This window comes from Megascapheus bottae, chromosome 36, assembly GCF_031878675.1.
Source record: "Megascapheus bottae isolate mThoBot1 chromosome 36, mThoBot2.hap1, whole genome shotgun sequence".
Lineage (NCBI taxonomy): Eukaryota > Metazoa > Chordata > Mammalia > Rodentia > Geomyidae > Megascapheus > Megascapheus bottae.
The window spans coordinates 4,986,075-5,006,977 of record NC_143544.1 but is presented as its reverse complement, the minus strand read 5'-3'; the positions used below and the strand labels follow the sequence as shown (position 1 = coordinate 5,006,977).

Here is a 20,903-nt window from a genome sequence, read left to right as displayed (position 1 = left end):
AACATTGAAAACGACGTGTCTTTCTCTCCAATGAGATTTGCTCCTCTAGATAAGTTCTGCTGTAACATCCATCGTGGCACTCCCAATATTCTGAATGTATTTAACACAAGAAAGGTGTATGGTACGCAGTAGTCAACGGACAAGCCTTATTAAGTTCATTTGTTCGTATATCGGCTCTCATCTAAACCAGCCAACTTGATAGAGGTTTGGAAAAGGCTTAAGTGCATACGAGATAGCTTGCTAAGCGTTACCAGTCCTGCTAAGCAGGAAAGTCAGAGCTGGCCAACGGATTGACAGACGCAATAAGCTGAAATTCCTAAGGGTCAAAGAAGGCAGCCACGCGCTGCCTGCTGGGATCTGCGCGACCAATGTCGCGTTGCCTATCGGGATTTGTAGTTCTGCCCTTGGCTAGGACCCACGGGCTGGTTTCAGTCGCTACACTCAGCCGCATTGTTCACAGATAAGGATTAGTGTTTTCCTTGTGCCACGCAGAATTACGAGATTCTACGAGGAAAGCCTAAAATGCAGACATCTGCAGGGTAAAGCTCGGTTGACGTAGAACACCAGGAACGTCTGGAGATCCTCTGCGCGTGCGCAACGTTTACGCTCTGCGAGCGTGCGTAGGCCCCGCCCCCCCAAGACCCACCCCGAAAGGCTCCTTTGCGCCGGGTGGCGCAGGCGCAGTGTCCCCGGGCCAAGATGGCGGCGCGGTGTTCCACACGCTGGTTGCTGGTGGCCGTGGGGACCCGCCGGCCGCCGGCAACCGCAGGGAGAAGGACCGGGCCAACTCGGGAGGGCGTGGTGGGGGCGACCCTGGTTCGCAAGCTGAACGTCGCTGCCTTCGCGCCTTCCCTGGGTGCTCGCGGCCCCCCGGCGCTGCTGACATTGAGGCCCGGTGTCAGCCTCCCAGGTGAGGGCGGACTCGCGGCTTCCCGGGCCGTACAGAGTAGGGGTTCGTCTCCCTCCAGACACCAGGGGTAGCGGGACGGAGCTGTCTTCCGTCTGGGCCGTGACACTGCGAGCCGACAGGCCAGCAGGAGGCAGACAGGCCCAGATGGCGACCCACACCTGCCGGCTAGGGGGAAGAGGTTGCACGGGGCTCGGGGTGTTGAAACGCCCCGAAGGCCGTGAACCTTCACCCGTCGGTCAACATTTCTCCAGACCGCCGTTCCCCTGCGCAGCCCTCCTCCTCACCTCTCCACCTTTCCACGTCCCTTCCGTCCAGCCTGAAGAGGAGATGGGCAGGGGGAGGCGAGTGCCATTCGGTCAGCTACCTTGAGGCGCTCGGAAAGCTTCCCAGGTGCAGATCCGCCACCCCCACCCCACCCCCATTTTAAAGAATGGAAAATTGAGGCTTCGAGCAGCTGATCAAGGTCACCGAGTCTGGATCAATGGTCATTTCATAGCGGCTGCCCTTTTCGCCACATGGTGTACATTGAAGGGCCCAGGTTTTGGGTTTTTTTTAAATTATTTTATTTTTTTTTAAGTGTAATTACCCAGTCTAACATAGACTGAGCTCGTAACATTGTCAGTTTATAGTTTTATCTCCCTAGGTCACACGTCCCTGTGATTTTTCAGAGATGTACAACAATCTCAATGGTACAGCAGTGCTTTCGGAAAACTGCCTTTCCTACTGTTGGAGTAGAAAATTATATGTATTAAGCCTTGAGATGCTTAGGCGGGTGGTTCTGTTTTCTTCTATGTTGGTTGACATCAGTTTTATGAGAAGAGAGAAAGGACGCATTGAACAAATGGCCATGTTTCTGAATTGTATAGTTGCTATGTATCCCTGTGTTTTGTGCAAGTGATAATTTAAGCTATCTAAATGTATAAAGAAAACTGAGAAGCCCTGGCTTGATTCTTTACACAGATAATTTTTCTCTTGGGGTCTAATTTTGCATTGGTTATGTAATAGTCTAGCAGTAATTTGTGATTACTTTGTGCAGCATAAAGTAAAAGAGTATGGGTGATGATAACATATTTGCCTTTTTTTTTGGGGGGGGGCTGTTGTGGGGCTTGAACTTGGCCTGGGCTGTCCCTGAGCTCTTCATCTCAAGGCTACTGCCCTACCCTTGAGCCAAGCCCTACTTCCTGTTTTCTAGAGCTTAATTGGAGATAATGGTCTCAGGTCCTTTTGTGCATGGACTGGCTTTGAACCTTGATCTTCTCAGCCTCCTGAGTAGCTAGGATTACAGGTGTGAGCCACCGCATCAGCCAGATTTGCCTTTTAAATTGTGGCCTAGGTGCATGATTTAATCCCATAGCTGTGAAAATTCATTTGATGGTTTGTGGTTCTTTCTGCAATTCAACGTGGGTTTTGTTTATATATATATGTGGAGAGAGAGAGAGAGAGAGAGAGAGAGAGGGAGATTCTCTCTCCCCCAAGTCCTGGGGCTTGAACTCAGGGCTTGGGCACTGTCCTTGGACACTTTCTGCTCAAGGCTAGCACTCTTCTACTTGAGCCACAGTGCCACTTCCAGCTTTTTCTGTGTATGTGGTACCGAGGAATTGAACCCAGGTCTTCACTCATGCTAGGCAAGCACTCTACCACTTGGCCAAATTTCTGGCCCTACATGAACATAATTTAAAACTATGTTCCTGCGTTTCTATTTCTCCTTCATGGAGCAGTAGTCTACTGAGGTTTTCCTCAAGATTATTTGGAAAATGTTGAACTGGCCATTTTTAGGGCTGGCTAATGTTTATTTTACTTGTTTTCTGTTCTGGAGTTTGAATTCAAGTCCTTGTGCTTGGCTAGTCAGGCACTCTGCCAGTTGAGCCATGTCACTAGCCTTTTTTGCATTGGTTATTTTTTTAGATCTAGTGTTGCTTTATCTCTGAGCTGGCTTTGACCATGATCTTCGTATTTGTGGTTCCCTGCATAGTTGGGATGCTAGGACATGCCACCGTGCTAAGCCATTGTGCCCAGCCATTGCACTTCTCTGGTGACAAGAATACTAGGCATACACCACTACATTCTGCTATTAGTTGAGTTGAAGTCTTCCTCATTTTTTTCCCAGGCTGGCCTTGAACTTAAGTCTTTTCAGATCTCTACCTAGGATTAAAGGTCTGAGCCACCTTGTCCAGCCAGTACTAATATTTTCTAATATCAAATTATTTTAAGTAGGATTTGGTTTCATCGTTTTGCCCAATATACTAATCCCTTAAGTAACATACTTTAAAAAGTTGGGTTCTTGGGGCCGGGAATTTGGCCTAGTGGTTAAAGTGCTTGCCTAGCATGCATGAAGACCCGGGTTCGATTCCTTGGTACCACATACATAGAAAAAAGCCAGAAGTGGTGCTGAGGCTCAAGTGGTAGAACTCTAGCCTTGAGAAAGTCCAAGGACAGTGCTCAAACCCAGGACTGGCAAAAAAAAAAAAAAAAGTTGAGTTCTTTTTGTTTTTTTGTTTCTTCTTGTTGTTGTTGTTTTTGCCAGTCCTGGGTTTGAGCTCAGGGCCTGAACACTGTCCTTGAACTTTCTCAAAGCTAGAGCTCTACCAGTTGAGCCTCAGCACCACTTCTGGCTTTTTTCTATGTTTGTGGTACTAAGGAATTGAACCCAGCTCTTCATGCATGCTAGGCAAGCACTCTACCACTAGTACAAACTCCTGGCCCTAAACATTTTTTTTTTTTGCCAGTCCTGGGCTTGAGCTCAGGGCCTGAGCACTGTCCTTGGACTTTCTCAAGGCTAGAGCTCTACCACTTGAGCCTCAGCACCACTTCCGGCTTTTTTCTATGTATGTGGTACCGAGGAATCGAACCCGGGTCTTCATGCATGCTAGGCAAGCACTTTAACCACTAGGCCAAACTCCCGGTCCCACATTTTTTTTTTAATTATTTGGTTTTTTTTGAAATAAAGTCTCTCCATGATGTAGCTTAGTCAATGATTTTATATCAAGGGTCAACTTCCCCATCAAAAGGATATTTGGCATTGTCTAGAGATTTCGAGTTGTTTGTTTTTGGCCAACAGCTTGTGTGTTACTTTTTTTTTCCCTCTCTGGTCCTGTGGATGGAACTCAGGGCCTGGGCTCTGTCTCTCACCTTCCCTGTGCTCATGGCTAGCATTCTATTACTTGAGCCCAGCACTACTTCAAGCTTTTTCTGAGTAGTTTATTGGAGATAAGAGTCTCATGGATGGGCCTGGAGTTTGGCCTAGTGGCAGAGTGCTTGCCTAGCATGCATAAAGCCCTATGTTTGATTCTTCAATACCACATACACAGGAACAAAAAGAGTCTCATGGATATTCCTGCCTGGTCTGGCTGTGAATCATGATCCTCAGTTCTCAGATTCCTGGGTAGTTAAGATTACAGGCGTGAGCCACCAGCATCTAGCAGTATGTTGTATTTTCAATAAGCTGTGATGCTAGTCCAGGGACCACATTTTGAGACATAGTCTGTAAGCAGATCCACGGGTTGGTATGATAGAAGAAAGATGTGGGGATTTAAAAAGATTACTAAGACTTTAATTTTCAAGGGGGCATTGTAAATGAATGAAACAAGCATGTGGAAATATGGAACAGTGGTAAATGCATAGGCAGTCTTAAGAGAGGGATCTAAATCCCCTTGTAGGGATGGGGAGAATGATGAAAGGGGTGACACCAATCAGGATGCATTGTTCTTATAAACTGATGGTTGAATGGTAACCACTTTGTACAACTACTTAAAGATAATAAAAATTATAATTTTAAAAACTAATCCTTTTCTAATACTTTTCTTCATATAGCCTATCTTAGGTATTTACTACTTCCATAGTGGTATAATGAGACTACACAAATAATATAACCCAGGAGATTCAGCGATACCCGATATTCTGTTAACTGTGGAAGTAGCTAACTGTTGTTTCCAGTAGGTTGAGAGGGAAGTAGACCTGTGAGCTATGGTCTGCTTTGTTCTCTCACAGGTGTATCCCAGCTGCCCATTTACTCACCATTTTCTTTTGTTGAACACAATCCTAGAATGATTTTCTTTTTTCTTTTTCAGGAAGTAAAAGTTACTCTTTTGTTTGTACTGCCTCCTTCCACACGAGCGCCTTTGTGGCCAAAGAAGATTATTACCAGATATTAGGTGTGCCCCGAAATGCCAGCCAGAAAGAAATCAAGAAAGCCTATTATCAGGTCTGTATCAGTCAGATTTAGTGAAAAAGACTCTAAAGGGAGCTGTTGGTCTTGTCTGGCCCTGATTGGTATAATGTGTAACCCATGTGGATGGGGCACATGCAGCTGTGGACCATGGAATGATTTCAGAAAAGTAGACTTTGCTGGATACGTTCCTAACGTACACCATTGTGTAGCTCTTCAGTTATTACTTAGCAAAAGGGAGTCCTTTTTCCATGGAACTTGTGAGTGAATGACTAGACACCATGTACCTGTGAAAGAACAAAACAAACCACAGCTATAGATTGTGTGCTTAGCTTGTGAGAGGCCCTGGGGTTTAACCCCCATGTCAGAAAGTAAAAGTAGCCAGGCATGGTGGCTCACACCTGTAAGCCTGCCTACTCAGGATGCTGAGATCTGAGGATCGCGATCCAAAGCCAGTCTGGGCACTAAAGCCCATGAGACTCCTATCTCCAATTAACCACCTGAAAACTGAAAGTGGTGCTGTGGTTCAAGGGTAAGGTGGTAGCCTTGAGCTGAAGAGCTCAGGGACAGTGCCCAGTCCCAGAATTCAAGTCCCATGACCGACAAAAAAAAAGTAAAAGTAAGTTGGGCACCAGTGACTTATACTTGGATTTCATCATCCTAGCTATTTAGGACTCTGAGATTGTGAGGTTTGAGGCTAGTCTGGGCAGAGAAGCTCAAGAGACTCTTTGTCTTTAAATTAATCAGTAAAAAGCTAAAAGTGGAGTTGTGGCTCAAGTAAAAGAGCACCAAACTCAAGCAGCAAAGCTAAGTCAGAGTGTGGAAGACAACTTTTTTGCTGATCCTGGGGCTTAAACCCAGGACTTGGGTGCAGTACCCAAGCTTCTTTTTTTAAAGACTCACACTACCACTTGAGCCACAGCTCTATTTCAGCTTTTTAGTAACTATAGATAAGATTCTCATTGAGGGCAGGGAGCATGGCCTACTAATAGAGTACTCACCTAGCCTGCACAAAGCCCTGGGTTTGATTCTGAGGTAGCACATACACAGGAAAAAGCCAGAAGTGGCACTGTGGCTCAAGTGGCAGAGTACTAGCCTTGAGCAAAAAGTGTCCAAGGATAGTGCCTAGGCTCCAAGTTCAAGTCCCAGGACTGGGTGGGGGGGGGGGAGAAGAATTGACTTTCTTGCCTGGGTGCTTTGAACCAGGATCCTCAGATCTTAGGCTCCTGGGTAGTGGCAGATGAGAGGCATTGATTTCAGAGAGAAATTTTTTTTTTTTTTTTTTGCCAGTCCTGGGCTTGAGCTCAGGGCCTGAGCACTGTCCTTGGACTTTTTTCTCAAGGCTAGAGCTCAACCACTTGAGCCTCAGCACCACTTCTGGCTTTTTTCTATGTATGTGGTACCGAGGAATTGAACCCGGATCTTCATGCATGCTAGGCAAGCACTTTAACCACTAGGCCAAACTCCCGGCCCCAACAATTATTTCTTTATAAAAATTTTCTCTCTGGGCCGGGAGTTTGGCCTAGTAGTTAAAGTGCTTGCCTAGCATGCATGAAGACCCGGGTTCGATTCCTCAGTACCACATACATAGAAAAAAGCCAGAAGTGGTGCTGAGGCTCAAGTGGTAGAGCTCTAGCCTTGAGAAAATCCAAGGACAGTGCTCAGGCCCTGAGCTCAAGCCCAGGACTTGCAAAAAAAAAAAAAAAAAAAAAAAAAGAAATAATTGTTGGGCCGGGAGTTTGGCTTAGTGGTAGAGTGCTTGCCTACTATTGCACAAAGACGTGGGTTCGATTCCTCAGTACCAGATACATAGAAAAGCCAGAAATGGTGTTGTAGCTCAAGTGGTAGAGCTCTAGCTTTGAAGAAAGCCCAAGGATAATGCTCAGGCCCTGAGTTCAGTCCCCAGCACTGGCCAAAAAAAAAAAAAAAAAAGAGAGAGAGAGAGAGAGAGAGAGAGAGACAGAAGTAATTGTTAGGTAAGCATGGTGATGCATGCCTGTAATCCCAGTATTCAGAAGGTTGATGTAGGAGGATTGTTAGTACAATCTAGTCTGAACTATAGAATAAGGTCCTATCTTAAAATTTGTTTAACGGAGTCTGGGAGTGTGGTCTAGTGGTAGAATGCCTGCCTAGAATATACGAAGTCCTTGGTTTGATCCCTTAGTATCACATACCCAGAAAATCCTGGAAGTGATGCAGTGGTTCAAGTGGTAGAGCTCTAGCCTTGAGAAAGCCCAAGGACAGTACTCAGGCTCTGAATTCAATCTCTAGGACTGGCAAAAATAAATAATACATAATTATAAATTTTTTTAAAGAAATAATGGTGGCTGTTATTTGGGTTCTGGGTTCTACTTTGGTAAACATCCTGTGTCTTTAATAATTTATTATTTTTTTCCCTTAGCTTGCCAAGAAATACCACCCTGACACAAATAAGGATGATCCTAAAGCCAAGGAAAAATTCTCTCAGCTGGCAGAAGCCTATGAGGTAAAAGCCCCTAGTCCTTAAGTTAAAAAAGACCTATGAGGTAAATGTGTGCAGCTGTTTTGTTCAGATGTGTCCATGAATCATGTTTTCTTTGTTCAAAGGAAGACCTATGTCATAGGTCTAGTGTGAAGGTTACATTCTTACACTAAGTGAGGCCAGGTGCTGGTGGCTCATGCTTGTAGTCTAGCTAAGCTGTTCAGGAGGCTGAGGTCTAAGGACTGAGGTTTAAAGCCAGCCCAGGCACGAAAGTCCCATGAGACTCTTATCTCCATTTAATCATTCAAAAACCAGAAGTGGTACTGTGGGTCAAAGTGATAGAGTGCTATCCTTGAGCAAAAGTGCTCAGGGACAGCACCCAGTTCAAGCCTCATGACTGACCCAAAAAGAAAAGGTGGGGAGGAGAGTGTGGCCTAGTGGTGATAGAGTGCTTGCCTAGCATTCACAAAGCCCTGGGTTTGATTCCTTGGTCCTACATACACAGAAAAAGCCTGAAGTGGTGCTGTGGCTCAAGTAGTAGAGTGCTAGCCTTGAGAAACCCCGAGGACAGTACACAGGCCCTGAGTTCAAGCCCAAGGTCTGGCAAAAAAAAAAATAAAGGAAAGAAAGAAAAGGAATTTCCATAGCTGTGTGCTGGTGGCTTGTGTCTATAATCCTAGATACTCAGGAGGTAGAGATCTGGAGCATCATGAGGTTTGATGCTAACCCATGAGCCTCCATCTCCAGCAGAAAAGCAGTTCTAGATGCATGGTTCAAGTAATAATGCAAGGTCAGTAAATACATGGCCTTGAGTTTAACTTGGTACTCCCAAAAGAGAAAGGAGATTCTATGGTCTCATACTACTTATGTTACCTTGGAATCCCAATGGAAAACAGAATCCATTAATTTGTATTCATTTAGCTCCCCAGACAGTTCATGGTAGCTGCATTTGGAAACTCTAGATTTGGTTCATTTTGTATTTCATGACTTCTCCATTTAGGGCATCACTACTTTAAAAATTGGTGGCTATTGTAAAAGCATCCGTTCCCTGGGAGAATGTAAATATAATTAGAGGACAATGCAAACACTTATCGAAACAACCACTGCCCAATTGCAGGGTTATTAGGAAGTGGAACTTCTTCCCAGACTTGCCCATTTACATATCCATAGAAATAGACAGCTATCCGGGTGCGGTGGCTCATGCCTGTAATCCTAGCTACTTAGGAGGCTGAGATCTGAGGATCGAGGTTCCAAGCCAGCCCAGGCACAAAAGACTATGAGACTCTTATCTCCAATTAATCACTTAAAAAAAATGGGAAGTGGGGCTATGGCTCAAGGGGTAGGGCAGTAGCCTTGAGCTGAAGAGCTCAGGGATAGCGCCCAGACTCAGAGTTCAAGCCCCATGACTGACAAAAAATAAAAAATAAAAAGAAATAGCTACATGTGAAAAAGAGTTTCAGTTCATTGAATATTTACTGAATAAATGTCTTTTTTCCCTGTCAATTACATTTAAACATATATTAGGGTTTTCCATAGAGGCAGAACCAATAGTTTATGTATAGTTTTTTTTAGAGAGAATTGATTGATTCTTTTTAGCTTTTCCCAACCCTTTGAGCCACACCTCCATTTGTGGGCTTTGTGGTAGTTACTTAGAGATAAATTTCTTATACTTTTTTTCCTGGACTAACTTCAAACCTCGATCACCATATCTTAGGCATGAGCTACCAGCACCTGGCTTGGCTTTCCTATTTTCCTTTTGAATCATTCTTGCTGGTCATTCAGATTAATTTACAATCCTGGCTTAGCCTCCTGGGATTGCAGGTTCCTAACCCCACTCTTGTCTTTTATTGACTGTTTTTGTATGTAAGGTCACTTGGTTATCAAACATGACTTCCTTGCTTGGTGTGAATTTTATCACTGTTCCTGGGTCTCAAAAGACCAGAATTTTCTGATAACTCTGCTTTTCTTCATTTAGGTCCTGAGTGATGAGGTAAAGAGGAAGCAGTATGATGCTTATGGTTCTGCTGGCTTTGATCCTGGGGCCAGCAGCTCTGGACAGAGCTATTGGAGAGGGGGACCCTCTGTTGACCCAGAGGAGCTGTTCAGGAAGATCTTTGGGGAGTTCTCATCATCTTCCTTTGGAGATTTCCAGAGTGTGTTTGATCAACCTCAGGAAGTAAGTTTCTTATTCTGAAAACTCCAAATGTTATGTAAACAGTTTTGTCAGTTTCTTTTTTCTGAGAAAGGCAAAGCAGCTTAAATGGAGTGATCCAGAGGTAGCTATTTGGCAGAAAGTAAGTCCAACATTTGAAAAAATTTTATAATGAACACATTAATTTCACTATATATATTTTTTATTTTTATTTTTATTTTGTCAGTTGAACTTGGGCCTGGGCACTTCTTCATTTTTTTTTTTTTCCCCAGTCTTTTTTTGGTAATGTACTTGCTAGGCAAGTACTTTGCCACTGAGCTACATCCTGGTCTCCCTGAGCTTCTTTCTGCTCAAGGTTAGCCTACCACTTGAGCTACAGCACCACTTCTAGCTTTTTTTTTTGTTGTTGGTCCTGGGGCTTGAACTCTGGGCCTGGGTGCTGTCCCTGAGCTCTTCAGATCAAGGCTACCTCCCTATCCCTTGAGCCACAGCACCACTTCTGGTTTTCTAGTGGTTAATTGGAGATAAGAGTCTCACAGACATTAGTGCCCCAGCTGGCTTTGAACCGAAATCCTCAGATCTCAGCCTCCTGAGTAAGCCACTGGAAGCCTGGCTACTTTCAGCTTTTGTTCTTTCTTTTCTTTTTTGTCAGTCATGGGGCTTAAACTCTGGGCCTGAGCTAGCGCTCTACCACTTGAGCCACAGCACCACTTCTGGTTTTCTAGAGTTAATTGGAGATAAGAATCTTTTGTACTTGAGTGCCTAGGCTGGCTTTGAACCATGATCCTCAGATTCCAGCCTCCTGAGTAGCTTACTTCCAGCTTTTCCTGAGTAATTTATTGTAGATAAGATGATCTTATGTAGGCTGGCTTGTACCCGTGATCCTTAGACCTCAGTTTCCTCAGTAGCTTGGATTACATGCATGAGCTGCCAGCACCCAGCTGACTTTTTTTTTTTTTTTTAACTAGTCCTGGGGCTTGAACTCAGGACCTCAGCATTCTCCTTGAGTATGTTTTGCTCAATACTAATGCTCTACTATTTGAGCCGCAGCTCTACTTCCAGGTTTTTTTTTTTTTTTTTTTTTTTGCCAGTCCTGGCCTTGAGCTCAGGGCCTGAGCATTGTCTTTAGACTTTCTCAAGGCTAGAGCTCTACCATTTGAGCCTTAGCACCACTTCCGGATTTTTTCTATGTATGTGGTACCGAGGAATCGAATCTGGGCCTTCGCGTATGCTAGGCAAACACTCTATCACTAGGCCAAACTCCTGGCCCTACTTCCAGGTTTTTTGTTGATTAATTGGAGAACAAAGTCTCATGTACTTTCTTGTGCAGGCTGGCCCCATTGTTTTTAGGCCTACGACTTGGCTTCATATCCTAGTGAGAAGTGCATGGTAGAACATAGTTCCTCATCTCATCCTGACTGTAAATTTTCACTTCAACTAAGGCATATGTTATCAGCTAAAATTCCTGAGGAGTAGGCAGAATCTGCCAAGTGAGTGCCAGTCATTCTTGTCTGGCAGACTTGTAATGTCAGAACAGCGGTAAGCACTCATCAGTGCCCTCCTGTCCTCAAATGGTACATTCATGTGGTCATTGTTAAGGAAAGAATGACAAGCCATGCCTCTGTTTCTTTAGTACATCATGGAGTTGACCTTCAACCAGGCTGCCAAGGGTGTCAACAAGGAGTTCACCGTGAATATCATGGACACCTGCGAGCGCTGTGATGGTAAGGGGAATGAGCCTGGCACCAAGCTGCAACACTGCCACTACTGCGGTGGCTCCGGCATGGTAAGAGCACATGCACACAAAAAAAACACATCTGACAGAATAGGAGTACTAGCCTGCTTACCTCTGTTTTCTTCTTATTTTCACTAGGAAACTATCAATACTGGCCCTTTTGTGATGCGTTCCACATGTAGGAGATGTGGCGGCCGAGGCTCCATCATCACAAATCCTTGTGTGATCTGTAGAGGAACAGGACAAGCCAAGCAAAAGAAGAGAGTGGTGATCCCTGTGCCTGCAGGTGGGCCCCAGAGGGCCCCATGTTCAGTAGATGACCAGGGCCGCTGTTTCTGTGCAGTCTGGCTGTTGGCAGAAGCTTGTTTGAGGTCCTGGCGTTCAGGTTACAGAACAAGCTAGAATCTTTTATTTGTTTGTATTGGTAGTGGGGCTTGAGCTCAGGGCCTAGACACTATCCCTGAGAGTCTCTATTCAGACAAGTGCTTTACCACCTTGAGTCATAGCTCTACTTCTGGTTTTCTGGTGGTTAATTGGAGATAAGAGTCTCATGGACTTTTCTTGCCTTAAAACGACACAAATGTCAGCCTTCTGAGTGGCTAGGGTTACAAGCATGAGCCACTGGTGCCTGGATTTTTTGTTGTTGTTGTGCTGATACTGGATCTTGAACTCAAGCCCTCATGCTTTTGTTTGGCTTTTTTGTTCATGTTTGGTGCTCTAACACTTGGGCCTGGGCCAGCGCCCAGAGCTCTTCAGCTCAAGGCTACCCCCCTACCCTTGAGCCACAGCCCCACTTCCTGTTTTTCTAGAGGTTAATTGGAGATGAGTCTCAAGGCTGGCTTTGAACCTTGATCCTCGTATCTCAGCCTCATAAGTAGCTAGGATTACAGATGTGAGCCACCAGCCCGCCCCGGGTATCAGTTATTTTTAAAATGTGCCCGTTCTACTTGTGCTTACAAAAGAGCAGCTCCCATTCCGCGGTTTCTTCTCCCCTCTGCCTCTGTCTTCATTCAATGAGAGTCACCGTTAACAAAGATTGGGAGTGAGCACAAAGTTTTGTGGCTGCTCCTGTGGGTCTTGAGAAGTCAGTGTTGCACTAAGTGCCACTCTTAACTGCTCTTTCCGGAACTTTTTTCTTCTAGGAGTCGAGGATGGCCAGACTGTGAGGATGCCTGTGGGAAAACGAGAGATTTTTGTCACATTCAGGGTAAGCATTTGCTGTTTATCTTCTGTTGGGTCTTTGCTCTCTTAGTGTCTCTGAGGCTGCTATTGAGCCTGAGATAGGAGCTTTGTGAGTACATGTGTTACCATTTCTAAAAGAAAGAAAGGCTGTATTCATGTAGTTATTAGCTGTGGTCTTTTTTTTTTTTTTTTTTGGTGAGTCCTGGAGCTTGAACTCTGGGCCTAGGCTCTGTCCCTGAGCCCTTCATCTCAGTCTACCACTCTACCTGTGAGCCACAGCCCCACTTCCTGTTTTTTGGAGGTGAGTCTCATGGACTTCAATGCCATGGCTAGCTCTGAACCTCGATCCTCAGATCTCAGCCTCCTAAGTAGCTAGGATTACAGACATGAGCCACCACACCTGGCTTACCTGTGTTCTTGAGGTTTTGTGTTTGATGTGATAAAAAGCTTTCTCGTGTTGTTTACAAGTTAGAAACAGGATACAAGAACATATAGGGAACTATTTATTTGAAAAAGTTACAACAGTATAATTTATTTACTCTGGGTTTGTGTGCATGCATGTGTGTTGTGTGGTGTTGTGTGGTATACTATTGTATACATAGGAAAGACATAGCTTTCTCAGATAATAAGAAAGTAATGGCTTCTGCCAACAGTTATGCTCCTAGATGTATATCTGAGGAAAACACATGTAAATGTACAGGGATATTTACACATGACAAGTGCAGGAGTGATTTTACAGCACTGTTCATAAGATTCCAATAGTTTCCTGGTTCTGAAGAAGAGAATAGTCTGCAAACTGCTGGGTGACAGAGTGAGTGCTGCTAATAATCAGAAGACCACCAGAGCCACGGACGTGAGCACAAGTCACCTTGTCTGTCACTAAACAGTTGGAGAAGAAAGCATGTTCTGGGAGGCTTTCAGGCCTTAAAGACTATCTGCAGAGAGTTGTCATACGTGTGTGATGGATTATGCTTAGGGACATGGAAATACACAACAAAAGCAATAAAAGTTAAGAAAAGATGATGAAAAAGCTTATTTACATTCTGCTTCCCTCTACAATTGGTCACTGAGGAAGGGGTAGATGTTGTTCCTCTGCAGTGTGCAAGCACAGAGGCTCTGTCCCTTCTAGAGCTGTGAGATACTATCAGGTATTGGTGATATGATGCTGGTCTTCCTCAGTGCTGAGCTTTACGTGTAAAAACTTAGGCCTGAGAAGAAGCCACATAGCTCATGCCAGTGACTTCTTCAGTGGTCACACTCATCTTGTATTTTTGCCTCAGGTACAGAAAAGCCCTACATTCCGGAGGGACGGCGCAGACATCCACTCCGACCTTTTTATTTCAATAGCTCAAGCTATTCTTGGGGGGACAGCGCGAGCCCAGGGTCTCTACGAGACGATCAACGTGGTGGTAAGAGAGTGTGAGGATGACATTGCCACAGTGGTATTGTGTTGCTCCTTTTTTTTTCCTACTAGAATTTAAAAGTTTTCTGGACAAGTACTCTAGCTCTGGACCCACATTCTTAGCCCTTTCTGATTTTATTATTATTATTATTATTTTTTTTTTTTCATTTGCCAGTCCTGGGCTTGAGCTCAGGGCCTGACCACTGTCCTTGGGCTTTCCTCAAGGCTAGTGTTCTACCCTGAGCCACTGCACCATTTCTGGCTTTTTCTATGTATGTGGTACTGAGGAATCGAACCTGGGTCTTCATGCATGCTAGGCAGGCACTCTACTACTAGGCCAAACTCCCAGCCCCTTATTTTCAAATAAGGTCTTTTTACCCCGGCAGTTCTACACCACCATCCTCCTCTTTGCTTCCCCAGAGCTGGGATGATAGGTGTTTTTCACCATGTACCTACCTTTTTGTTGTTTGACACGGGAGTCTCACAAACATTTGTGACCAGGCTATCACTTCTGCGTAGCTAGGATTATAGATTAAAAGTTTCTGGCCCCTGCCAGCAACTTTTTCTATGAAGTAGAAAATGAAATTTGTGAGCATCTAGCCAATCAAGGATTCTGAGAGAAGCCTGGGGTGAACACTAGAAGCTTTAGGCTATTCCTTGTGAGAATACAGGCCTTGCTGTATTACCATGTAAAGCATTTCCTGGGTTGGTCCGTCCCCTCCTTTGAGGGTTAGCTGTCCCTGAAACTGTGACACAGAGGTGCATTGTTGAAGTTGGTACTCTTAGCTTCTGACTCCTCAGTATCTGATGGTGGTAGCTGATCCCTCTGGAGCCATGTCTCCTCCCCTCAGGTTTCAGTGCTAATGCACAGCTTCCTTTACCACCTGCACCTCTCACCTCCACCTCCAGGTCCCACCACTGTTTGCATTTGCCTAGGGTCTTCCCCAGCCTCAGTGTGAGGACTTTGGTGTGACTTCTGTCTGTGGAGTGGACACTGTGGGCACACTATTGCTTCCATCCGAGGGTATCTGCCTGCGCCCATCCAACCCATTGAGGTTTCCTGAGCAAGCCCAGGCTTGTACCCTGAGTTGTGTTTCTCAATTCCTGTGTCTAGTGCCTTGACTCTCACTTCCACTTCCTGGGCTCACCCCCACATAACTCCTGTTCCAAGTCTGGTTGCCACTCAGCCATTGTCTTCATGGTTGCTGATAGGCTTGCTCCACAGACCTGAATGCAAGGTGTTTTTTGTTTGTTTGTTTTTGTTGTTGTTTTTCTTCAGTCCTTTTAAGATTCTTTTTGTAGAGTGAAATGGTTTACATTTGGGTAGTGGTGATTAAGGGATGTACTGCTTTCCTTTCACATAGATTCCCCCTGGGATTCAGACCGACCAGAAGATTCGATTGACTGGGAAAGGCATACCTCGGATAAACAGCTACGGTTATGGTGATCATTACATTCACATCAAGATCAGAGTTCCAAAGTAAGTATCTGTTCTAGCTCAGTGGCCAAGCCCTGCCAGACCCCACACACATCCTGCTCCAGGCACTCTCTAGCCTGTCACCTGCTAGGCCCCAATGCCCAGCAGTTCAGGGTCCTATGAGCTCTAGGCTTGGGCAAGTCCCTTCTCTTTTAGAATTAAGTGTGTCTAGCCCAGGTTCTGTATCTAATAGACATAGCAGAGGTCAGCCTCCCTCAACTGTGCGAGAGTGAAGTGAAGAGCACATAGAAGCTGCTTAGCTGCTGCTGAGCTGCTATGGGCACCAAGTCCGGGTGTGCACTATGGCTGGGTTTACATCAAAGCTAGGTATCCTCTGGCTTCGCTTAGAGGCTGGTTTCCAGCACTCATTTTTTTTCCATAGTTTCTTACCTATCGCTTCATTACATGCTTACTTGTAGTCCCCTCCTGCAACTGAATCAGCAGTGCCAGTTGAACAACTTGGTATACTTTGGGAGCTTTTGAGGCCTTGGTTCTCAGGTTCTTATTACTGGCTCTGGGTACGCTCTTGGTCAACCAGCAACTTGTCTGTCTGTGTGTTTTTCAAAGAAATGCCCAGGGGAAGCACTGTTGCTAACTATATTGGGTCCACAGGAGGCTTACCAGCCGGCAGCAGAGCCTGATCCTGAGCTACGCTGAAGATGAGACAGATGTGGAGGGCACGGTGAATGGTGTGACTCAGACAAGCACTGGTAAGGGGTCTGAAGGTGACATGGTGGGTAATTTGGAGCAAAATGTTGGGGTGTCCAATCAGTCTTCATGAAGCTCCCAAAAGACACTAGTGAAAGAGGGAAGTGTGAGCAGGAACAGCTGGAGAGAAGTCTCGAATCCCCCCTCCCTGTGAATGCTTCTTTCCCTTTCTTAGCTTGTGTTCGTGCACCACAGAAGCACTGAAGTGCTTCCTCCCCAGGCTGCTCTGTCTCAGAGCCAGTGTTCTGAGTTCTAGCCTTGGTTCTGCCACTTACCTTGTGACTTCGGGCACTTTCCTCCATGAGAGCTTCTTGTAACAGCTTAAGGAGGCAACTTGGATGGGTTTGCACATTCCCAACCCTGAACATTTTGCTGGGATACCAGCATGTTTTGTAAGCCACTGTAATCACAGTGTAAAATCGGTATTGGAAGACTCAGTCTGTCTTTCAGGACAAACTAGCTTTGACATCACTTGACTCTGGGTTCAGATGTCATGCTGTATTAGGAGAATGTAGTTGAAAATTGGTGACTTACTATCAGCTTGCCTGCCTGCTGGAGCTGCCTGCTTGATGATAGCACTGGCAGCCAATGGCCCCCTTCTCCCGGGATGCAGGCTCTTTCATTGATTGGAACCTTGGTCAGGTCACGACCTTGCAGCACCTAGGAGTCCTTGCCTCAGCTTCACATGTTTCTGCCTCATTGCATCATTTTGTTTAGGAGTACAGGCATGCATCACCATGTACAGCTTGTTTGCTGTTTTTTGGTGTGCTACTTGAACCAACAACTAGCTAACCCTGTGCTTATTGTAGCTCTTCCAGACTTGAGCCACTCTGGCTCTTTTGTATCTATGGCCATGAGGCACGAGCCACTTCCTGACTGTGTGACAGGAGTGGCTGAGTTGGAGGTGGGAGTGGCAGATGCTGAGTGTTTTTATGCCCTCTTAGACCTTGGGTTCTGATGTCAGATTTGTGTCCCAGCTATCATTGTTGGTGCTGAAGCCTTAGGCAGATTACCTCTGTGCAACTGTTTTAGTAAACTGAGGACTGTAATAATGCCACTTCATAGGCTTTCTAGCCAGTTAAATGAAATTGTGTGAGTAAAGCCTGCAGCATAGTACCTGGCACATATTAGAAGCAGGTGTCACATACAATCCCTTACCCCAAGTTTTGCCATCTGCTTACCAATGGTAAGACAAAATTCTAGACTCTTCTGTCTTAGGAGCTGTAGGAGTGTTGGAAAACGTATGGCTTGAGCCGGGCATGGTAGCTCACGCCTGTAATCCTAGCTACTCAGGAGGCTGAGATCTGAGGATCAAGGTTCAAAGCCAGCACAAAAGGACCTGAGACTCTTATTTCCAGTTAACCTGTAGAAAACAGGAAGTGGGGCTTGGCTCAAGGGTAGGATGGTAGCCTTGAGCTGAAGAGCTCAGGGACAGTGCCCAGGCCAAGTTCAGGCCCTATGACCCGCCCAAAAGAAAAAAACGAAAACATATGGCTTATGGATTCCTTGTTACAAGGGCTCTTTTTGTTACTTAAGTCTTTACATAAGAAAGAGGTTGCCAAAAACTGAAGGAGGGCACCCCAGTTTTCCAGTGTGTCCTGCAGGGTCTGAGTCTTTCTCTGTGCAGCCCTGGAGCTTGGACATAGCCCCTGAAGCTTTGATGATTGCCCAGACTGTATTGACAGTGCTTTGTAGGTTGCCCTTCCTCGGGGACCTTTCTGTCCATGCTTTTGGTCCCTCACTGTGAAAGGCTTCATTTGACTCAGAATGTGTTCTAGGAGGCCTAATTAATTTAGTTGCACACTGTACTTACAATGTTAAAAACGTACCCTGAAGTTCTAAATGTTGATACGCTTCACTGCAACTCATCACGAATCTTTTGTGCTGCTGTGTTACTTAGGTAATCTTGGCCTAGGCCCTGGATAAACAGAATGGTGGCTGCTCAGAGTTAGGGGCCAGTCACAAAGACTTTTGCTTAGGGCCATGCCCTTTCATGCCCTCTGCTCATGCCCTCTGCTGGCATGACAGACAAGATGAAGTGCACTCAGTAGTGGAACCCACACTGCAGTGATTTCCTCACTGGGTTTCCTGGGCATGTTACATGTAAGTGCAAGTATGTGGAATGTGATAGTAGACCTAGAAATAGGATCTTCTGTGGGGTGCCTTGTTTATCTTGTTGCTACTAGCATGAAGGCTGAAAGCCTGAGCTTTAGGCGTAGGCTGCACATACTTGAACTCAGCTCTGCCCCCTGCCACCTGAACTCTGTGTCCATGTTGTGTTGTACCACATGGATGAACTTTACCTGTAATGCTACCCTCAGGATTCGTTGAGCGAATGTATTAAGTAATGTGGCTTGGATTGGAAGGCATCTATTATTTGACTCCGTTATTTAATTTTTATCAGACTAGGGACAGTTGCTGTGAGTCCATGACTTGAAGAGGAATTAGGATAACATAGGGCTCTGAGTAGATAGCCCTTGCCAGCATGGGAGTGGCTCCCTGTTTCTGGGGTAGCATTTACTTCTTGAGCTAGCACCTGAGCACACAGGCATGGGTAGGTGGGGGCCGGGGATGTGCCACATGGAAGAGTACACCCTTGACCCCGGTTCTCTCTGCTGTTTGTGCCCAGGTGGCAGGACCATGGATAGCTCCGCAGGAAACAATGCTAGGCCTGAGGCTGGGGAGGACAAAGAGGGATTCCTTTCCAAACTTAAGAAAATATTTACCTCCTGATACCCATCCCAGCTGAGGTAGGAAAACCTGTGAGGTTTCTTCCTTTGTTTCCTTCTGAACTAATCCCCTTGGTCTCACTTTAACATTGTATCCAGTTTGACCCACCCCAGGATTTGGAAGCAGTGCAGTGCTAGGTGAAGGTGTGGTGAATCACTTCTTCAGTAGCCAGCTGAGCAGAACGCGATGCGGTCAGTCAGCACAGGGCAGACCAGGCTGCCTGGGCCAGTCTCTTACATTCTAACTCTACTCACTCCTACCTGGATAATTTGTATTTTGCGGGGGGCTGCCACTCGACCCTCCTTAAGCCAGTTCCCAGGGGCTCTCCATACTAGTGGTGGGAAGCAGCTTGCCCGTGGTCACCAAGAGTAAGTTGTGTGTGGTGGAACCAGGCCTAGAACTCAGATCTCCTCCATCTCCTGCCTGCTTCCTATTGCCTGGGCATTGTAGTGTTGTGCCAACCCTGGGGCTGCCCCTGGGGAAGTGCCTGCACACTGTGGTGTTATGGAATGGACTACCATGTGTGCTCACCCTTGAGCTCTCCAGGGATTAATGGAAGCTCTCAGGCAGGACTGCGGGTGTGTTCTGGTACTCTCTAGGGATTAATGGAAGCTCTAGGGCAGGACAGGGGTATGTGCACAATGTAACCATTTGTCTTCTTGGTTCAGGAAAACGGTCCACTGGAAACTAGGCTGGAAGCAGCAGCCCCCCCTCAGGGCCAGGACCTCAGATATAGGAGGATCCCAGACCAACAGCACTGAGCCTTTGCCTGCAGAGCCCTCCAGACCGCCTGGCAACAGCACAACTATGTGACGACACTTCTACATAGAAAGGTTACCATAGGCAGACATGAGCAGTGACATGTAGCACCCAAGGGCTGGAAGAAGTTTTTTGTCCACCAGTAGAAGATTCTTCACTTCTGGCTTAGGCAGGGTAAGACACTTGGACTCCTCTTGCAGTAGTAAAACTCTTAACTTGGAAACAAATATGGTGATCTTAGTTTTTTAAAAAATTAAAGGCCATGCTTACTGCTTAAAAATGAAGCCTTAAGCTGCATCAAGTTGTGACGTGATTAATTTTCCTCTCAGCAAATTCCCAGAGGTTCTGGAATAAGTCCTTTCTGACAGGTGGTCTTCAAGAACTGAGGACTGCACACTCTACCAGGTCTGCCCTCCCCCAGTAGGCTCTGCCAATGCATCAATTTCTCCTCTTGGAGTTTGTTTTAGTCCTCGAGGTTCCATGCAGCTGCAAAGTGGGTGCCAGGGAAAGGACAGTTCTTCCTCCTGCCCACCTCAGATGGCCGCCTATCCCAACTGCAGAGTTGTTGCTTTAGTCTGGCGTGGTAGGACTTGACTACACTGTGGCCTTGTAGGGCAAACTTCAGCTGCTGCAGGTTCTTGGCACTGTGCTGGGAGGGCTTCATTCTCCCCACGTACACTATGTGTTTAAATTGTTCAGTGCTACTCTATGAATCATTGTCTTTTTTCTGTGTGGTTTGCTCAAGAGAGCAGAGTGCAGTGTGAGCCAGTGAAGGCTCCCACATGTAGCCAGAGCAAATGATCCATCCTCAGCCTTTACTGGTAGCATGTTACGTTGTCCATGTGTTTCAAGGTTCTTGAACTCTAGCATAAGACAGGTGAATGAAGAACACTTTCTCAGTAGCCTCCTTTGTATTTTCCTTTATAATTTACAAAAGTAAAGCATTTATTAGTGTCTGACTAAAGAATGTAAAATGATTCTGTATCAATGTAAATAAGATTATTTACTGCAAAAGATATTTAAAACCTAAATTGTGGTCATTTCTTCTTTGAAAGAATTCAAGCAGCCTTATGCAGGCAGTCCTGCAGGGGGTGATTGAAGGGTCAGCCGCCTTCCTCTGCAAGGTCACTACCCTACAGCTTAGTTGGTGCAGTGTCCTGAGAGTGCTGATCCCCAGTTGCCCAAACCCAGAGCAGGGCACCCCACAGGACAGTGTTCTCGT

At 45.8% G+C, this 20,903-nt stretch overlaps 1 protein-coding gene across 2 annotated transcripts; it reads left to right on the top strand.

Annotated features, from left to right (window-relative positions):
* The first annotated feature begins 670 nt into the window (after positions 1-670).
* On the top strand, positions 671-19,978 carry Dnaja3 (DnaJ heat shock protein family (Hsp40) member A3). Of its 2 annotated transcripts, XM_090324876.1 has the most exons (12): positions 671-910; positions 4,978-5,111; positions 7,477-7,560; positions 9,512-9,712; positions 11,322-11,474; positions 11,562-11,709; positions 12,566-12,630; positions 13,886-14,014; positions 15,372-15,487; positions 16,097-16,194; positions 18,822-18,942; positions 19,591-19,978. In XM_090324876.1, exons 1-11 carry the CDS (start codon positions 700-702, stop codon positions 18,923-18,925), a joined length of 1,443 nt encoding a protein of 480 aa, XP_090181002.1. In that variant the 5' UTR covers positions 671-699; the 3' UTR covers positions 18,926-18,942; positions 19,591-19,978. The 2 variants fall into 2 exon arrangements, with proteins under 2 accessions (XP_090181002.1, XP_090181004.1); XM_090324878.1 differs by lacking the exon at positions 18,822-18,942.
* The last annotated feature ends 925 nt before the right edge of the window (positions 19,979-20,903 follow it).